At 42.0% G+C, this 13,970-nt stretch overlaps 1 protein-coding gene across 13 annotated transcripts in view; it reads right to left on the bottom strand.

The window, feature by feature from the left end:
* The window catches only part of SAP130 (Sin3A associated protein 130), a 73,718-nt gene that overhangs the window by 20,084 nt on the left and 39,664 nt on the right, over positions 1-13,970 (bottom strand). For 9 of the 13 annotated variants that reach the window (XR_012133446.1, XM_073241620.1, XM_073241621.1 and 6 more), the window contains 4 exons: positions 12,731-12,835; positions 2,561-2,916; positions 504-752; positions 191-316 (listed from right to left, as the gene is read on the bottom strand). Coding sequence is in view for 12 of the 13 variants with exons in the window: in XM_073241620.1 (XP_073097721.1) it covers positions 191-316; positions 504-752; positions 2,561-2,916; positions 12,731-12,835 (836 nt within the window). In the remaining variant the exon portion in view is untranslated. The remainder of the gene's footprint in view (positions 1-190; positions 317-503; positions 753-2,560; positions 2,917-12,730; positions 12,836-13,970) is intronic. The other 4 variants (XM_073241622.1, XM_036996059.2, XM_036996054.2 and 1 more) reach the window with 2 other exon arrangements.

Below are 13,970 nucleotides of genomic sequence, written 5' to 3'. Positions count from 1 at the left end.
TGATATTCCAGATTTATACTCAACTGGATATCTTGCCTCAATTAAACACTAAAGTCTAAAGATTTTATAACAATAATTTATGGGTATTTTTGGAGCTGGAAAATTGTGATTCTGTCTACTGTAATTGCAATACAGTCAAGTGAAAGACCAATTCCATGCATTTACATTGGATATTTTGGAGAAAACTAACCTTTGACTCGGACATCACTATACCGCTGAAAGTGGTGGTATGCAGCTTTCCAGGGGTTTCGGTAGTGACGGAGCAAAGTAATGGGGGGTCTTGGACGCACTGGGACGTACCTCACACCTTCTTCATCTATTCAAAAGGGAAGAAAAAGACATTAAATAGCTCATTATATATTTTCAAAAATCCTCCAGGTACAATTTTAGTTAAGTGAGCTGTAATTGTAAGTGAAATGTGACTATGTAAGCAGCCTTAAGGATGGACTTCTGACTCAAGTGGGAAAGCCTCACATGACAATCATTAGCTAAGTGACCATTACCGATATACTCCTTGGGAGGAGACTTGCGCTTCTCAGCTTTCACCAGGAGGCTCTTAGCAGCCGACTTCTCATCATCGGTGCTATTCGTCTCCATCATATCTCCTTCTTCAGTTGAAATCACGTGCTGTTGCTTCCGAGGCTTTTTCCTTGGTGAGGCACCAGGCGGTAGGTCACTTGTAGGCATGGACAGGTTGTTAGCCAGCAAAGCAAGAGATGGAGACACAGTGCTGGGAGCCAGTGGAGGAACTGCTGTCGGAGGGAAAAGCACACCATATGTATAAGGACCCAAACCTAATGGAAGGCGTCCCTGATTTCCACCAACGAGAATGGATGAGGAGATAGGAGGAGAGCATTAGTTTTCCTGAGTCTTCCAATGTGCCAGCACCGTGTTAAGCACTCTAATTATGGCAGAGGCTGCCAACCGCAGAAGCCGCTAATACCCCACTGAGCAAGTTGTAGTATCCCACAACTCCAGCATCTTGGAGCGAGAACCTTCACTTCTGATGGGCATATTCACACTCAGCTGAAACGCTGTACTTACTAGCCTCCCTTATAGGTAGTATAACCATGTGACCATGTGAAAAGAAAATAGAAGTGTTTTATAGTACTTTTTGGAAGTTTCCTTAAAAGAAAGAAGGTGTGACCTTCTATTCCTCATCTTCTTTCTGTGACCTTGGAGCTCAGATATGATAGGTGGAGTTCCGGCAGCTATCTTGAATCAAGAGCACGAGGGTCAAAATCCTAGGGCAGTAAGAATCTGGATCCCTGATTTTCTGGAGTTCTCAGGGCACCCCTGGACTGATTTTCCTATCTGAGGCTTTTTATACTCCTTGTTCTCTTGGCCTGGAATTCTTTTTTCCCAGATAACCTCATGACCAGCACTTCACTGTTTTAATGTCTCAAAAGATCACTTTCTTAGTGAAATCCTCCCTTTAAAACTTTTCTTAAAATTATCACAGCTCCAGCCCTAACTTTCCCTCATGTCTGTATCCCTACCTTGTTTCCCCACTTGCCTCCCTCGCTAGAATGTAAGCTCACAGGGGGCGGAGCTGGACCTGTCTTGTACAAGGAGGCCCTCAGTGCCTGCTGCAGAGCCCCCCAGCACGAGGCAGGGTACTGTCAGCTTCCCCAGCAGGGAGGTTAGGGGAACCACCCAAAATGAGGGAGCAGGGGAGCTCCACAACTGAGGACATTTTGTTTCCATTCCTGGGTTATCCGTGGTACCTTCAATGGAAGTGCTGAGGCTAAATACGGATGGGTGCCACAGAAGGCGATTTTGCTGCATAGTAGGTGAAAATAAATAAGCAAATAAATCAACAGCAGGTCTAAAAACTGTAGACATAGCCCAGCCACACCTCTTGGTACAAGTAGCGTGGGAGATGGAGGCCTTCACACCGGAATGGATCTCCGTGTAGTACTGGGTAGCTGGGGTGTGAAATGACCTGCTTTCCACTCTGGCTTTGTCTGCATTTCATACATTGCATACTATCAATGATCATTTTGTAGAATTTCAGATTTCTCAATAAATTATTTAAAAAAAAACCCCTAACAAATAAAAAGAAAACCTCTAAAATGGAGGAGTCTGCATACAAGCTAGAAGTTTAGAGTCAGGAGGAGGAGGGACAAGGGGTAATGAATTAGGATTTTACTAATCACATGTAAGTTTATCCAGAGGATATTTTCAATAACATAAATACTGCTTTACTGAATAAACAGGCAACAAATATTGTCAGGAATAAATTGTAAATGATCAGTAATTGGCTATGATCATATCGTAACCCCTTTCACATGGGAGTATTTTCTTAATGAATACAACAACGAAGCTACATTTAAGTACATTCTCAGGGAAGCAATAATCTTTTTCATGATAAAAGGGCAGCAAAAATGGTTTTGGTTTTCAAATGGAGCTTAATACTGTCTTCCATTTACTAAAAACTAATAAAGTGCACATTTAAAACGGCCATCCCAGAGTCAGGCTCCCTGGCTGCGCAGTGTCTAGGTCCAAGGCCAGGGTGCCAGGAGAGCTGGAACAGAGAACACTCGGCCGCCAGACTCACCAGACACTGGCCGCATGATGTCCATCGGTTCCACTTCCTCTTTAACTTTTATATCAGGGACAGCAGGGCCCAAAACGGAGGAGAGACCGCCACCCACAGCTGCTGGGGGCGGGGGGGCAGCGGCGATGGCAGTGGCGGGCGGGGGGGCGGGCACTGCCCCAGGAACGGCTGAAAGGGCAGCTGCGGGTTGTGAGGGCGGACTAGCTGCCATCACGGCTGGAATGCTCGGCGCAGTCTGCTGGGCTGCGGGTGGTACTGCGATGGTGGGCTGGTCGTTACTCTGATTGGACGCTGTCTCCATGGACACAGTGACTGGAGTGGCCACCGATACGTGGATTTCTGATTTAGGTTTGGCACTGAAACACAAAAGCAAAGAAAATACAGCAAACAGAAAACTGCCTTATCCTGTTAGCATCTCAGAGGACGGGATCTGCCCAATTCTTTCTGTACAACATGCAGCACAGCTGAAACTATTTCTTGATTCTACAAATTGAACTCTAAGATAAGCTTTAAAGGGAATTCAAGTTTCAAAAATATATCCTCCTTGCTCATCACCATGAAGTTTTAAAAATAGCAATAAAATTAACTTGGAAAATAAACATTTGAAGACATCATTCAATGTCATGTCACTGAAATACAACTAATTTTTATTATTTTTTCTCCCAGAATTCCATAATGCATATGTTGTCTCAGGATTTTTTCCCCCACAATTGTACTCATACTTCATATGTAGTTTCTTGTAAACTTATTTCTTATAAAAGAGGAAACTCATGCACGTGGCAAAGATCCAAAAGACCCAAAAGAATACAAAGTGAAAATAATTTCTCTCTACTTCACACACCCAGCCCTCTTCCCACAGGTAGCATGCATAACTTTTCAGTACATCTTACCAGAATACTCCAGGTATCTAAGGTACAAATACAGTGTGTTCAAAAATCTATATCCTATTTTTCAGTTTTATAAGGATTCAGTCACGTCATTATAAATTCTTCTTAGACATTTTTAAGCAAAATATTTTATTGAATAGCCATAAAGGTTTACCTAATTATGTTACTACTGCTGAGAATTCAGGGTATCAGAAGCTATACAAAAAATACTCTTCAAGTTCAAGGCCAAGAACAACTGGACTTCCACAGGCAAAAACATCTGTCATAGGCCAACACAGGTCATCATTGACCTAAACCCCACACCATATACAAAAATGAACTCAAGAGAGGTTATAAATCTAAATGAACAATGTAAAACTATTAAATTTGTATAAGAAAATACAAAAGAAAACCTAGGATTAGGTGAAGAGTTCTTGTCAACATGTTACCAAAAGCACAATCCATAAAAGAAAAAATTGATAAATTGGACTTTATCAAAATTAAAAACTCTCATTTTGCTAAAGACTTACTTCATCAAGAGGTTGAAAAGACAAAGCACAGACTGAAAGAAAGTATCTGTGAAAAACATCTGACAGGATGAACCTTGAGAACTATGCTAAATGAAATAAGCCAGTCACAAAGACAGTATTGTGTGATTCCACTAATATGAAGTACCTAGAGTAGTTAAGCGCCCTGAAGAAAAAGTGGTTCCCAGGGGCTGGGGGGAGGGAAATCGGGGAGTTGTGGAATAATGGGTATAGAATTGCAGTTTTGTAAAATGAAAAAGAGCTGGAGATTGGTTATACAACAGTGTGAATATGTTTAATACCACTGGAATGTACACTTAGAATTGGTAAAAAACAAACCAAAACACACATGTGATAAAGGACTTATATTCATAATAAATAAAGAACTCTGTGAATTCAAAACTAAGAAAACATATAATCCCATTAGAAAATGGGCAAAAGACATGAATAACAAACAGACACCTCACTAAAGAGAATATTCAGATGGCAAATAGTACATGAAAAGATGTTCAACCTCACATGAGCCATCAGAGACAAGCAGATTAAAGTCCTGATGATATACCACTACACACCTATCAGAATGGGGAAAATACAATTAAAAAAATGTTTTAATACCAAGTGTGGGGTATGTGGAACAACGAGATGTACAAAAAAACTCCTACACTAGTAAATGAAGTTAGCAAGGTTACAGGACAAAAGGGTCTCAGATGTTGCAGGTGGGAATGTACAATGGTACAACCATGCTGGAAAACAGTTTGGAAATTTCTTATAAAATTACAAATATTCATACCATGCAACTCAGCAACTGCTGAGATAAAAGTCTTGGAATTTTTGAAGAACCAAGATGGCGGCGTGAGTAGAGCAGTGGAAATCTCCTCCCAAAACCATATATATTTTTGAAAATACAACAAATAACAACTATTCCTAAAAGAGAGACCAGAAGACACAGGACAACAGCCAGACTACATCCACACCTGAGAGAACCCAGTGCCTCGTGAAGGGGGTAAGATACAAGCCCCGGCCCGGCGGGTCCTGAGCGCCTCTCCCCCTAGCTCCTGGTGGGAGGAGAGGAGTCAGCAGGGAGGGAGAAGGAGCCCAGGACTGCTGAACACCCAGCCCCAGCCATCCAGACCAGAGCGCAGACACAGTGCATGCGTGGAGGGAAACAGGACAGCAAGACCTGTGAGCAGGTCCCTGCAGCCGGCGCCCCTGGGACAAAGAAAAGCGAGTGCTTTCTGAAAGTCTTAAAGGAACAGGGACCCCACAATTGGACGGAAGCGTCCCAGGACACTTAGCCCAGCAGCTGGGAATCCCAGGGAACTCCGGGCACCCTAACCCCCTGGGCGGCAGCACATCTCAGAGGCCCCTCATGGCGATAAACAGCCTCCTGCCTGTTCCCCCTCTGACGTGGCTCCGCCATAGTGGAGCACCAGCCGGAGACAGGCCACGCCCACAGTAACCAGGGAGCTTGACTCCACAGCGGCCAGGCAAGAATTAGAAACCCCGTCTGCATGCAGCTACCCAGCACAAGCAGCTAGGGGTCGCTGTTCTCCCAGGAGAGGAAGGCCACACACCAGCAAGAAGGGACTTTCTCTTAGCCAACACATGCACCAGCTCCCCAGGAATACCTCTATCGCCATGAAAAGGCAGAAGAAATTGATACAGACCAAGATCATAGAGGCAAATCCTGAGAAGGAGATAGACCTAACCAATCTCCCTGAAAAAGAATTGAAAATAAAGCTCATAACCATGCTGATGGAGCTGCAGAGAAATATGCAAGAGCTAAGGGATGAAGTCCAGAAGGAGACTACAGAAATGAAACAATCTCTGGAAGGATTTATAAGCAGAATGGATAAGATGCAAGAGGCCACTGATGGAATAGAAACCAGAGAACAGGAATGCATAGAAGCTGACTCAGAGAGAGATAAAAGGATCTCCAGGAATGAAACAATATTAAGAGAACTGTGTGACCAATCATAAAGGAACAATATCCACATTATAGGGGTACCAGAAGAAGAAGAGAGAGAAAAAGGAATAAAAAGTGTATTTGAAGAAATAATTGCTGAAAACTTCCCCAAACTGGGGGAGAAAATAATTGATCAGACCACGGAAGCACACACAACTCCCAACAGAAGGGACCCAAGGAGGACAACACCAAGACACATAATAATTAAAATGACAAAGATCAAGGACAAGGACAGAGTTTTAAAGGCAGCCAGAGAGAGGAAAAAGGTCACCTACAAAGGAAAACCCATCAGGCTATCATCACACTTCTCAACAGAAACTGTACAGGCCAGAAGAGAATGGCATGATATATTTAATGCAATGAGAGAGATGGGCCTTGAACCAAGAATACTGTATCCAGCACAATTATCATTTAAATAAGAAGGAGGGATTAAACAATTCCCAGACAAGCAAAAGTTGAGGGAATCTGCCTCCCACAAACCACCTCTACAGGGTATTTTAGGGGGACTGCTCTAGATGGGAGTACTTCTAAGGCTAAACAGATGTCAGCAGAGAAAATAAAATCACAGCAAAAAAACAGACCAACCAAATACTAACTAAAGGCAAAATATAAAATCAACTACCCACAAAAGCAGTTAAAGGAAACACAAAAGAACACAGAATAAAACAACCAACATATAAAGAATGGAGGGTGAGGAATAAGAAGGGAGAAAAATAAAGAATCATCAGTGTTTAAAATAGCTCAATAAGTGAGTTAAGTTAGACAGTAAGATACTAAAGTAGATAACCTTGAAACTTTGGTAACCACGAATCTAAAGCCTGTAATGGCAATAAGTACATATCTTTCAATAATTACCCTAAACGTAAATGGACTGAATGCACCAATCAAAAGACACAGAGTAATAGAATGGATAAAAAAGCAAGACCCATCTATATGCTGCTTACAAGAGACTCACCTCAAACCCAAAGACATGAACAGACTAAAAGCCAAGGGATGGAAAAAGATATTTCATGCAAATAACAGGGAGAAAAAAGCAGGTGTTGCAGTAGTATCAGACAAAATAGACCTCAAAACAAAGAAAGTAACAAAAGATAAAGAAGGACATTACATGATGATAAAGGGCTCAGTCCAACAAGAGGATATAACCATTATAAATATATATGCACCCAACACAGGAGCACCAGCATATGTGAAACAAATACTAACAGAACTAAATGAGGAAAGAGAATGCAATGCATTCATTTTAGAAGACTTCAACACGCCACTCACTCCAAAGGATAGATCCACTGGACAGAAAATAAGTAAGGGCACAGAGGCACTGAACAACACACTAGAACAGATGGACCTAATAGACATCTATAGAACTCTACATCCAAAAGCCACTATTTACAATAGCCGAGAAATGGAAGCAACCTAAGTGTCCATCAGTAGATGAATGGATAAAGAAGATGTGATACATATAGACAATGGAATAGTATTCAGCCATAAGAAGAAAACAAATCCTACCATTTGCAACAACATGGATGGAGCTAGAGGATATAAATAAGCCAGGCGGAGAAAGACAAACACCAAATGATTTCACTCATATGTGGAGTTATAGGAACAAAGAAAGACTGAAGGGACAAAACAGCAGCAGAATCACAGAACCCAAGAATGGACCGACAGTCACCAAAGGGAAAGGGACTGGGGAGAATGGGAGGGATAAGGGCGGGGAAAAAGAAAGGGGGCATTATGATTAGCATGTATAGTGCGTGGTGGGCACGGGGAGGGCTGTGCAACACAGAGAAGACAAGTAGTGATTCTACAGCATCTTACTACACTGATGGACAGTGACTGTAATGGGGTTTCTGGGGGGGACTTGGTGAAGGGGGGACCCTAGTAAACATAATGTTCTTCATGTAATCGTAGATTAATGACAAAAAAAAAAAGTCTTGGGATTTTTATCCTAGAGAAATGAAAATGTGTCTACCAAGAAAGCTGTGCCTCACTGTTCACAGCAGCCTTATTTGCAATAGCTCCAAACCAGAAAACGACCTCAATGTACTTCAATAAGCAAATGGATAAACAAATTCTGGTACGAATGATGCACCACATGCCCCAACAAATTATTGTTACTTGCTACAACTTGTATGGCTCTCAAAAGCACTAATGAGTATCCTTAGGTTATTGTATCTGAAATATATATATACGCAATAGTTATGAAATTCCACTTATATAAAACTGAAAATGACAAAATTATAGTGATGGAGGACAGCTAAGTGGCATGGCATTGGGGTGGAGGGAACATCTTTGTGGTGATGAAACATTTTCATATTCTGTCATGACAATGGTTATGTAAATCTGTTCATGTGGTAAAATGTCATAGTAATATACCCTAACGGAAAAAAAATATAGATAAAAACTGATGACATTCTAAAAATGTCTGTAGTCAAATCAACAGTATTATAACAATGAGAAAGAAATTATTAAAAAAAAAATTCTGGAGGTGGTAAGGATAAAAAGCTGATGGGAAGAAAATTAGTAGAGGGACTGAGAAGCTTATTTCAGCAGATATAAGAAAAAACAATAATCTTGAAGATATGTCAATTGAGATTATCCAGTCTGAGAAACTGAAAAAAATATGGGAGGAAAAATAAGGCCTCAGAAAGTCTGGGACAGCAGTGAGCAACCAATGTGTGTAGTGAGAGTCCTAGAAGGAAAGGAGAGAGGGGCAGGAAGAATATCTTTAGAACTATGGCCAACAACTCCAAAAACTTGATGAAAAAACATCAATCTACACATCCAAAAGTTCAATGAAGTCCACATAGGTAAAAACAAGCAACTCACAGCTAGCCACATAATTGTCAAAAGGAAGTATTTAAAAGTAAAATTCTGTAATTTAACTGTACCCAAAAAGCATTACATGGCAAAACATTAAGTTAAATCTAGTTGAATATTATTTTTTCTATTTTCCTCTACATTTATAGATTTTCATCTGAAGAACTTAGAAAAAAAGAGAATGCTGTAGGATAAAGTCAAAGATACCACCAAGAAGAGACTTCCAGCTTAAAATTCTCCCAGCCACCGTATGATTCAAGAGTGCAGGCAGGGCCTCCATTAGTGGGAAGATGACAAAGCCATACTATTTCCTACTCTTCCTGATAAACACGGCTAAAAACCTGGGTGTTATACGTGAAACACGCGAAAACTCTGCTGAACGGTGAAGACAGACCAGCTAGGGCCTTCGGACCCGAGGAACGACCTCGGTGAGTTCCTTTTGGACTCATGCGTCCCAGATTGGCTGCTGGAGACCTGGAAAACCAGAAATGTCAAAGGACACAGAAAAAAGAAGTCTCAAGTCAAGTCTGCTCAAAGAATCAAGCAAGAAGCAGATTTGCAAGATGGAAAACTTTTAGACAGTAATTGTTTGGCTCCAGTGAAATGTCATGGAAATAACTGTGGTCCCATCCCCATTCCCTCTGGCAAAGGCTGTGGTGAACCTAGATTTCCACACTTGCTAGGCTGCAATGAGGTGCCTCAATTCTCTCTCCCCCACCCCACTACTGGTGTCAAGAGGCCCAGCAGGACTCTGCACATCAATCACTACCTGGCAGAAATACACAACATTTTCCTTCCCCAGCTGGGATGGTTGGAGAGGACTGCTAAATCAGGAGCTATAATAAATTCCAGTTTCCTAAGACCTGAAATGTCCAGGACCAAGCAGAAAACCACTTGTTAATCAAGAGCCAGGAAAATCACAACTTGAATCAGAGAGCAATGATGTAGGAAATACCTGATGAGGACTTTAATGCAGCTATCATAAAAATGCTTCAATAAGCAATTTCAAATTCACTTGAACAAATGAGGAAACAGAAAAATCTCAGTGAAGAAATCAAAGTTATGCATCCACCGTATGAGAATACAGCCTCCTTTCCTGGCTTTTCACTTCCCCAACTTCTAAAGACGGTATGTCCTAGGTCAAGTTCCATGTATTTCTCGTATCTAGACTGTCAGTGGGATCTCTGCCACTCCCATGGTGTTTAAGAATCCATATGTGTCTGTAATTCCCAAATCCTGATCACCTTAATCTATCTTCAGTTCTGGAATTGTATCAACTTTAGAATTTTATACCCAACAATGCACCTGATGTCTCCACTCAGTGTATCTAACCACTTGGATACCTCAAGCAGAATGTTCAAAACCAAACCATTCATCTTTCCCCTTCATTTTAGGGGTTAACAGGCTCCTTTTAGAAGGTTAATTCCTTATCGGTCGTTGCTCAGGCAAACCTCACGGCTACCCTCAATTCCCCCCTTTCTCTCCACTTCATCAGAAAAATCCAGTCTCAACTCTTCCCGAGACGTGTATGACCTCCACGCGGGCCCGAGCCATTAAGATGGTCTACGATTCTCTCTCTCACTTGGTCTCACTGCTTCCACACTGGTCTCCTTGCCGTTTATTCTCAGCACAGGAGGCAGCACAGAGTAGTCCTTTAAAAAATAAGTGAAATCATGTCACTCTTATGCCTTCGCCCTCTGATGGCTCTCCATTTCACCCAGACCAAAATCCAGAAGGTTTTGAATGGCCCCCAAAACCCTATAAAATCTGGTCTTTATACCACCTTGTATAACTCCCAATTTGTTCTAGGCTGGTTTCCCTTCTACTCCTTGTGAATGCCTAATAAACAGGCAGTTTTCACTATGCACAATACTGATACGTGAACTTCACGTATGTGTGTGCAACTCTATTACAGCAGTTCCTCACCAACATTGTTCAAATTTCAGTTACTACAGTATATTAACTGTGAGTAATCATGTAAAGTGCAAACTTTGCTGCTAGCTCTTCAGTCCACAAGCACCATGTAACTAACAGACCCGCATCGTGGTCCATGACAAATCACATCACCTCTTCTTGAGCATGTCAGTGACTGGTCACTGTGCATCTGCTACCATTTTATGCAAGCAGCAAAGCATGTAGTTGCTGCTGTTTCTTGTTTCCAGTGATAAACCCAGGTGAAATTTTTCAAAAATGGATGATCAAAAAGAGAGCTGGCCAACAAAGATGAAAATGCAGAAAAACAAGATAATTCTGGAAGTAAAGTTGGAAGTGATCATAAGATCTGAAATGGCAATAGCAAAGAAAAGGCAGGATGAGGCCGAAGCTTGTTCGAAGATGGTGTGGGCCCTACTGAGAAAGTCCAGTGAGTATGAAAAAGATGGCAAAGTCGCTCCGTGTCACCTCTTAGTTGGAACTAGTTGGCACAGAAAGCCACTCTGGTGAAATGGACTATTTACTTCTACTTTGGATTGAAGACTGTTTAAAAAAAATCCTAATCATTCAGGCCAAACTGTTAAAGTTAGTTGCCCCATTGAAAGAAAATGGCAATTACAAGGATAATTTTTTTAAAAAAGCCCTTTTACTGGCAATAGGGCTGGCTTGTTTTAAAAGTCAGCATGAACTTGATGAAAAGTTAGCTGGTGAAGCTGCTGGCACAGAAAAGGCACTATGGTGAAACGTGCACCCAGATCCTAAGGACAGTAAAGGCAAGGATGTTTTGATGAAAAGGATGAAATGTCCTTGGAAGGGATGCTGGCCAAAAATTTCACATCAAAGGAACTCTTACAGATAATTTACAACACTGAGAAGACAAAGGATATAAATGTCTGGAGCGGATCCAAACTTGGGAGGAGTGCCCCCTCCCCCGGGCACAGGACCTGCTCTGCGTCACAGGTCTTACAACGAGAAGAAGGCAATCACTGTTTCAACTGCTCTCACTTAGTTTTTGGAAAGAAATAAAACGCTCTGATTCTCAATGCTTTGAATGTTTAAATCCCAGTGTACTAGGTAAATATTAGTTGTACTATTTTTTTCATTTCCCTATATAACCGCTGGTAGGACAGCTTTCTATATTTTCCCAAATGTTTTTAAAGATCACAGATGATCCGAATTTCCCCCACTACGATCCCTTTTCAGTTTCAGCCTGCACAGTTTTTTTTATACTCTTGCACTCGCCCAGCAGGATGCCTGGCGTGCTCCTACACCAAAGCCTAGGGCCCCGCCCCTCCTCTGCCGACCCAGCCTGACCCCCGAGCACAGCTTCATCCCTCAGCAATTCAGCTGCTGCCCAGGGAAGCCTTGAGAAAGTCCTGGCCTCTTCCTCCCATCACCTTGACCCAGGCTTTCTTTTCCTCATGTATTCATTACTTCTCTACACTCATTACAATGTAAGCTTAAGGAAAATGGACACTGTTCTAGTCACTCCTATATTCCCAGATTCAAAGACCATACCTGGCACACGTATGAGGCATTCATAATTTTTTTCTTGAATGAAGTTTTAGGAAGTAGACTTGAATATATTAACATGGTAAGCAATTAGTGATATAGGGAAAAAATGCAAGAAAGAACAATCTAATCAGCAAGATCCTGTTTCTAATAATCTATCAATGTATCTACATGTGAATGTAGAAAAAGATATTTAACAAAGTTGTTACCTATCAATATTATTCTGGGGAGTGGGATGGCAAGGTGGGTAGAGAACAGGACAATGAATGATTTTTACTTTGTATTTTCACTATGCGGCAGGCTCTGTTCTAAGTGCTTTAAATTTCTCTCAATTAAATACACAAAATTCCTATGAGGGAGATGTTATAAGTATATCCATTTCATAAGTGAGGATCAGAGAGGTTGACAACTGTATCCAGGTCACACAGCTAGAACGTTGATATGAAAAGATGCACACAGGCAAATTATGTAAAGTTTGTCACATGCTTTAGACTTCCTCCTCCCAATTCTACGCAGCTGGAAGCAAGAGTGACAACGTTCACCCGCTCACCCTGCAGGCCTGGGTGACCCAGATGTACTCCGCAGAGAGCTCTCCACTCGAGGACCAGCCACTTCAGGAGGCTGAGGGGGAATGAGGGTTTTCCGAACTGCCATTCTGCAATATGAGACAGACCCAGAAAACGAGTCAGAGGGCATTCCAGGATAAGAAGTACACATTCGCTATGCATACTTATGGCAAACTAAAGGCACTATGTTGGCTAGGTATTTTAATGAATTTCTCAGTTTTATCAAAGTAATAGAGGCACATTACCTAAAAAGCCAAATAGTACTAAAAAGCTTTTTAACAAAATACAGGAGTCCCCTCCTCAGCCCTCCTTGCCTCCTGCCTATCTTTCTCCTGGAATCAATTACTGTGACTCTTCTAGCTGCTGCTTCTAACATGCCATATCTCCTTTCTCCTTAATATTAAAATGTAACTGCGTATTAAGTGCTTATGATCATTATTAGGTTTATGTAGTTATTTTGACCTGAGCAAGTTCCTAGAAGGCAAGAAAAAGTTGATCAAGGTGGTCAGCGATCAGGTATGCCATGCAGCAGAGGCCACGTGCACTCAGACTAGGAATTAACCCCTGGGTTCAGCAGCGAAGCAGTCATGAGCAAGTATGACAGCTTTCGTTTGCCAGAGTGGTGGGAGCAAATGCTGGACAGAAGTGGGTTGGAAAGAAACCAGCTAGAACCAGAACATACCACTGTGCAATGCCTAGTAATCAGGGTCCAGATGCAGACCATCAAAGCTGCTAACATCTCAGAAAGGGTGGCCACCAGACAACACCACCTCTCTTGGTAAAAGACTAAACCACCAACTTATGAAGTAATCTTGCCCAAAAAACACAAAACCCTAATTGAGCTTCTATATTTATGTAACAACATTAGAGAAAATACGCAGGAGAGAAAGACAAGCAGACAACCCTGCAGGGGTGGTGGACTGAACTGTGTTCATGATGCAGCCATAGCCAAGCACATAGGTGCTTGTGAACTGTGTTCATGATGCAGCCTATGTAGCCATAGCCTGGTACCTGTGAATACAAAAAAAATAGGGCCGTTGACCCGGAAGATGACTGGTTAGCCAGAGACGGGTAAGATTCCTCAAGGGAGGAACAACCTAAGACAGGCACAGTCGCAGGGGGGCCATCAGGTGAGAATTTGGGGATCAACAGAGGTGAGGCTCAGAACCTCACCCCCCCTGCTTTGAGAGAAATCTTCTGCATCCGTGGATGTTTTGCTGCCCT

This window comes from Manis javanica, chromosome 7 (genome assembly GCF_040802235.1).
Source record: "Manis javanica isolate MJ-LG chromosome 7, MJ_LKY, whole genome shotgun sequence".
Taxonomy (NCBI): Eukaryota; Metazoa; Chordata; class Mammalia; order Pholidota; family Manidae; genus Manis; species Manis javanica.
Note: the sequence above shows the minus strand (reverse complement) of the source record. Positions and strands in the feature narration are given on the sequence as shown.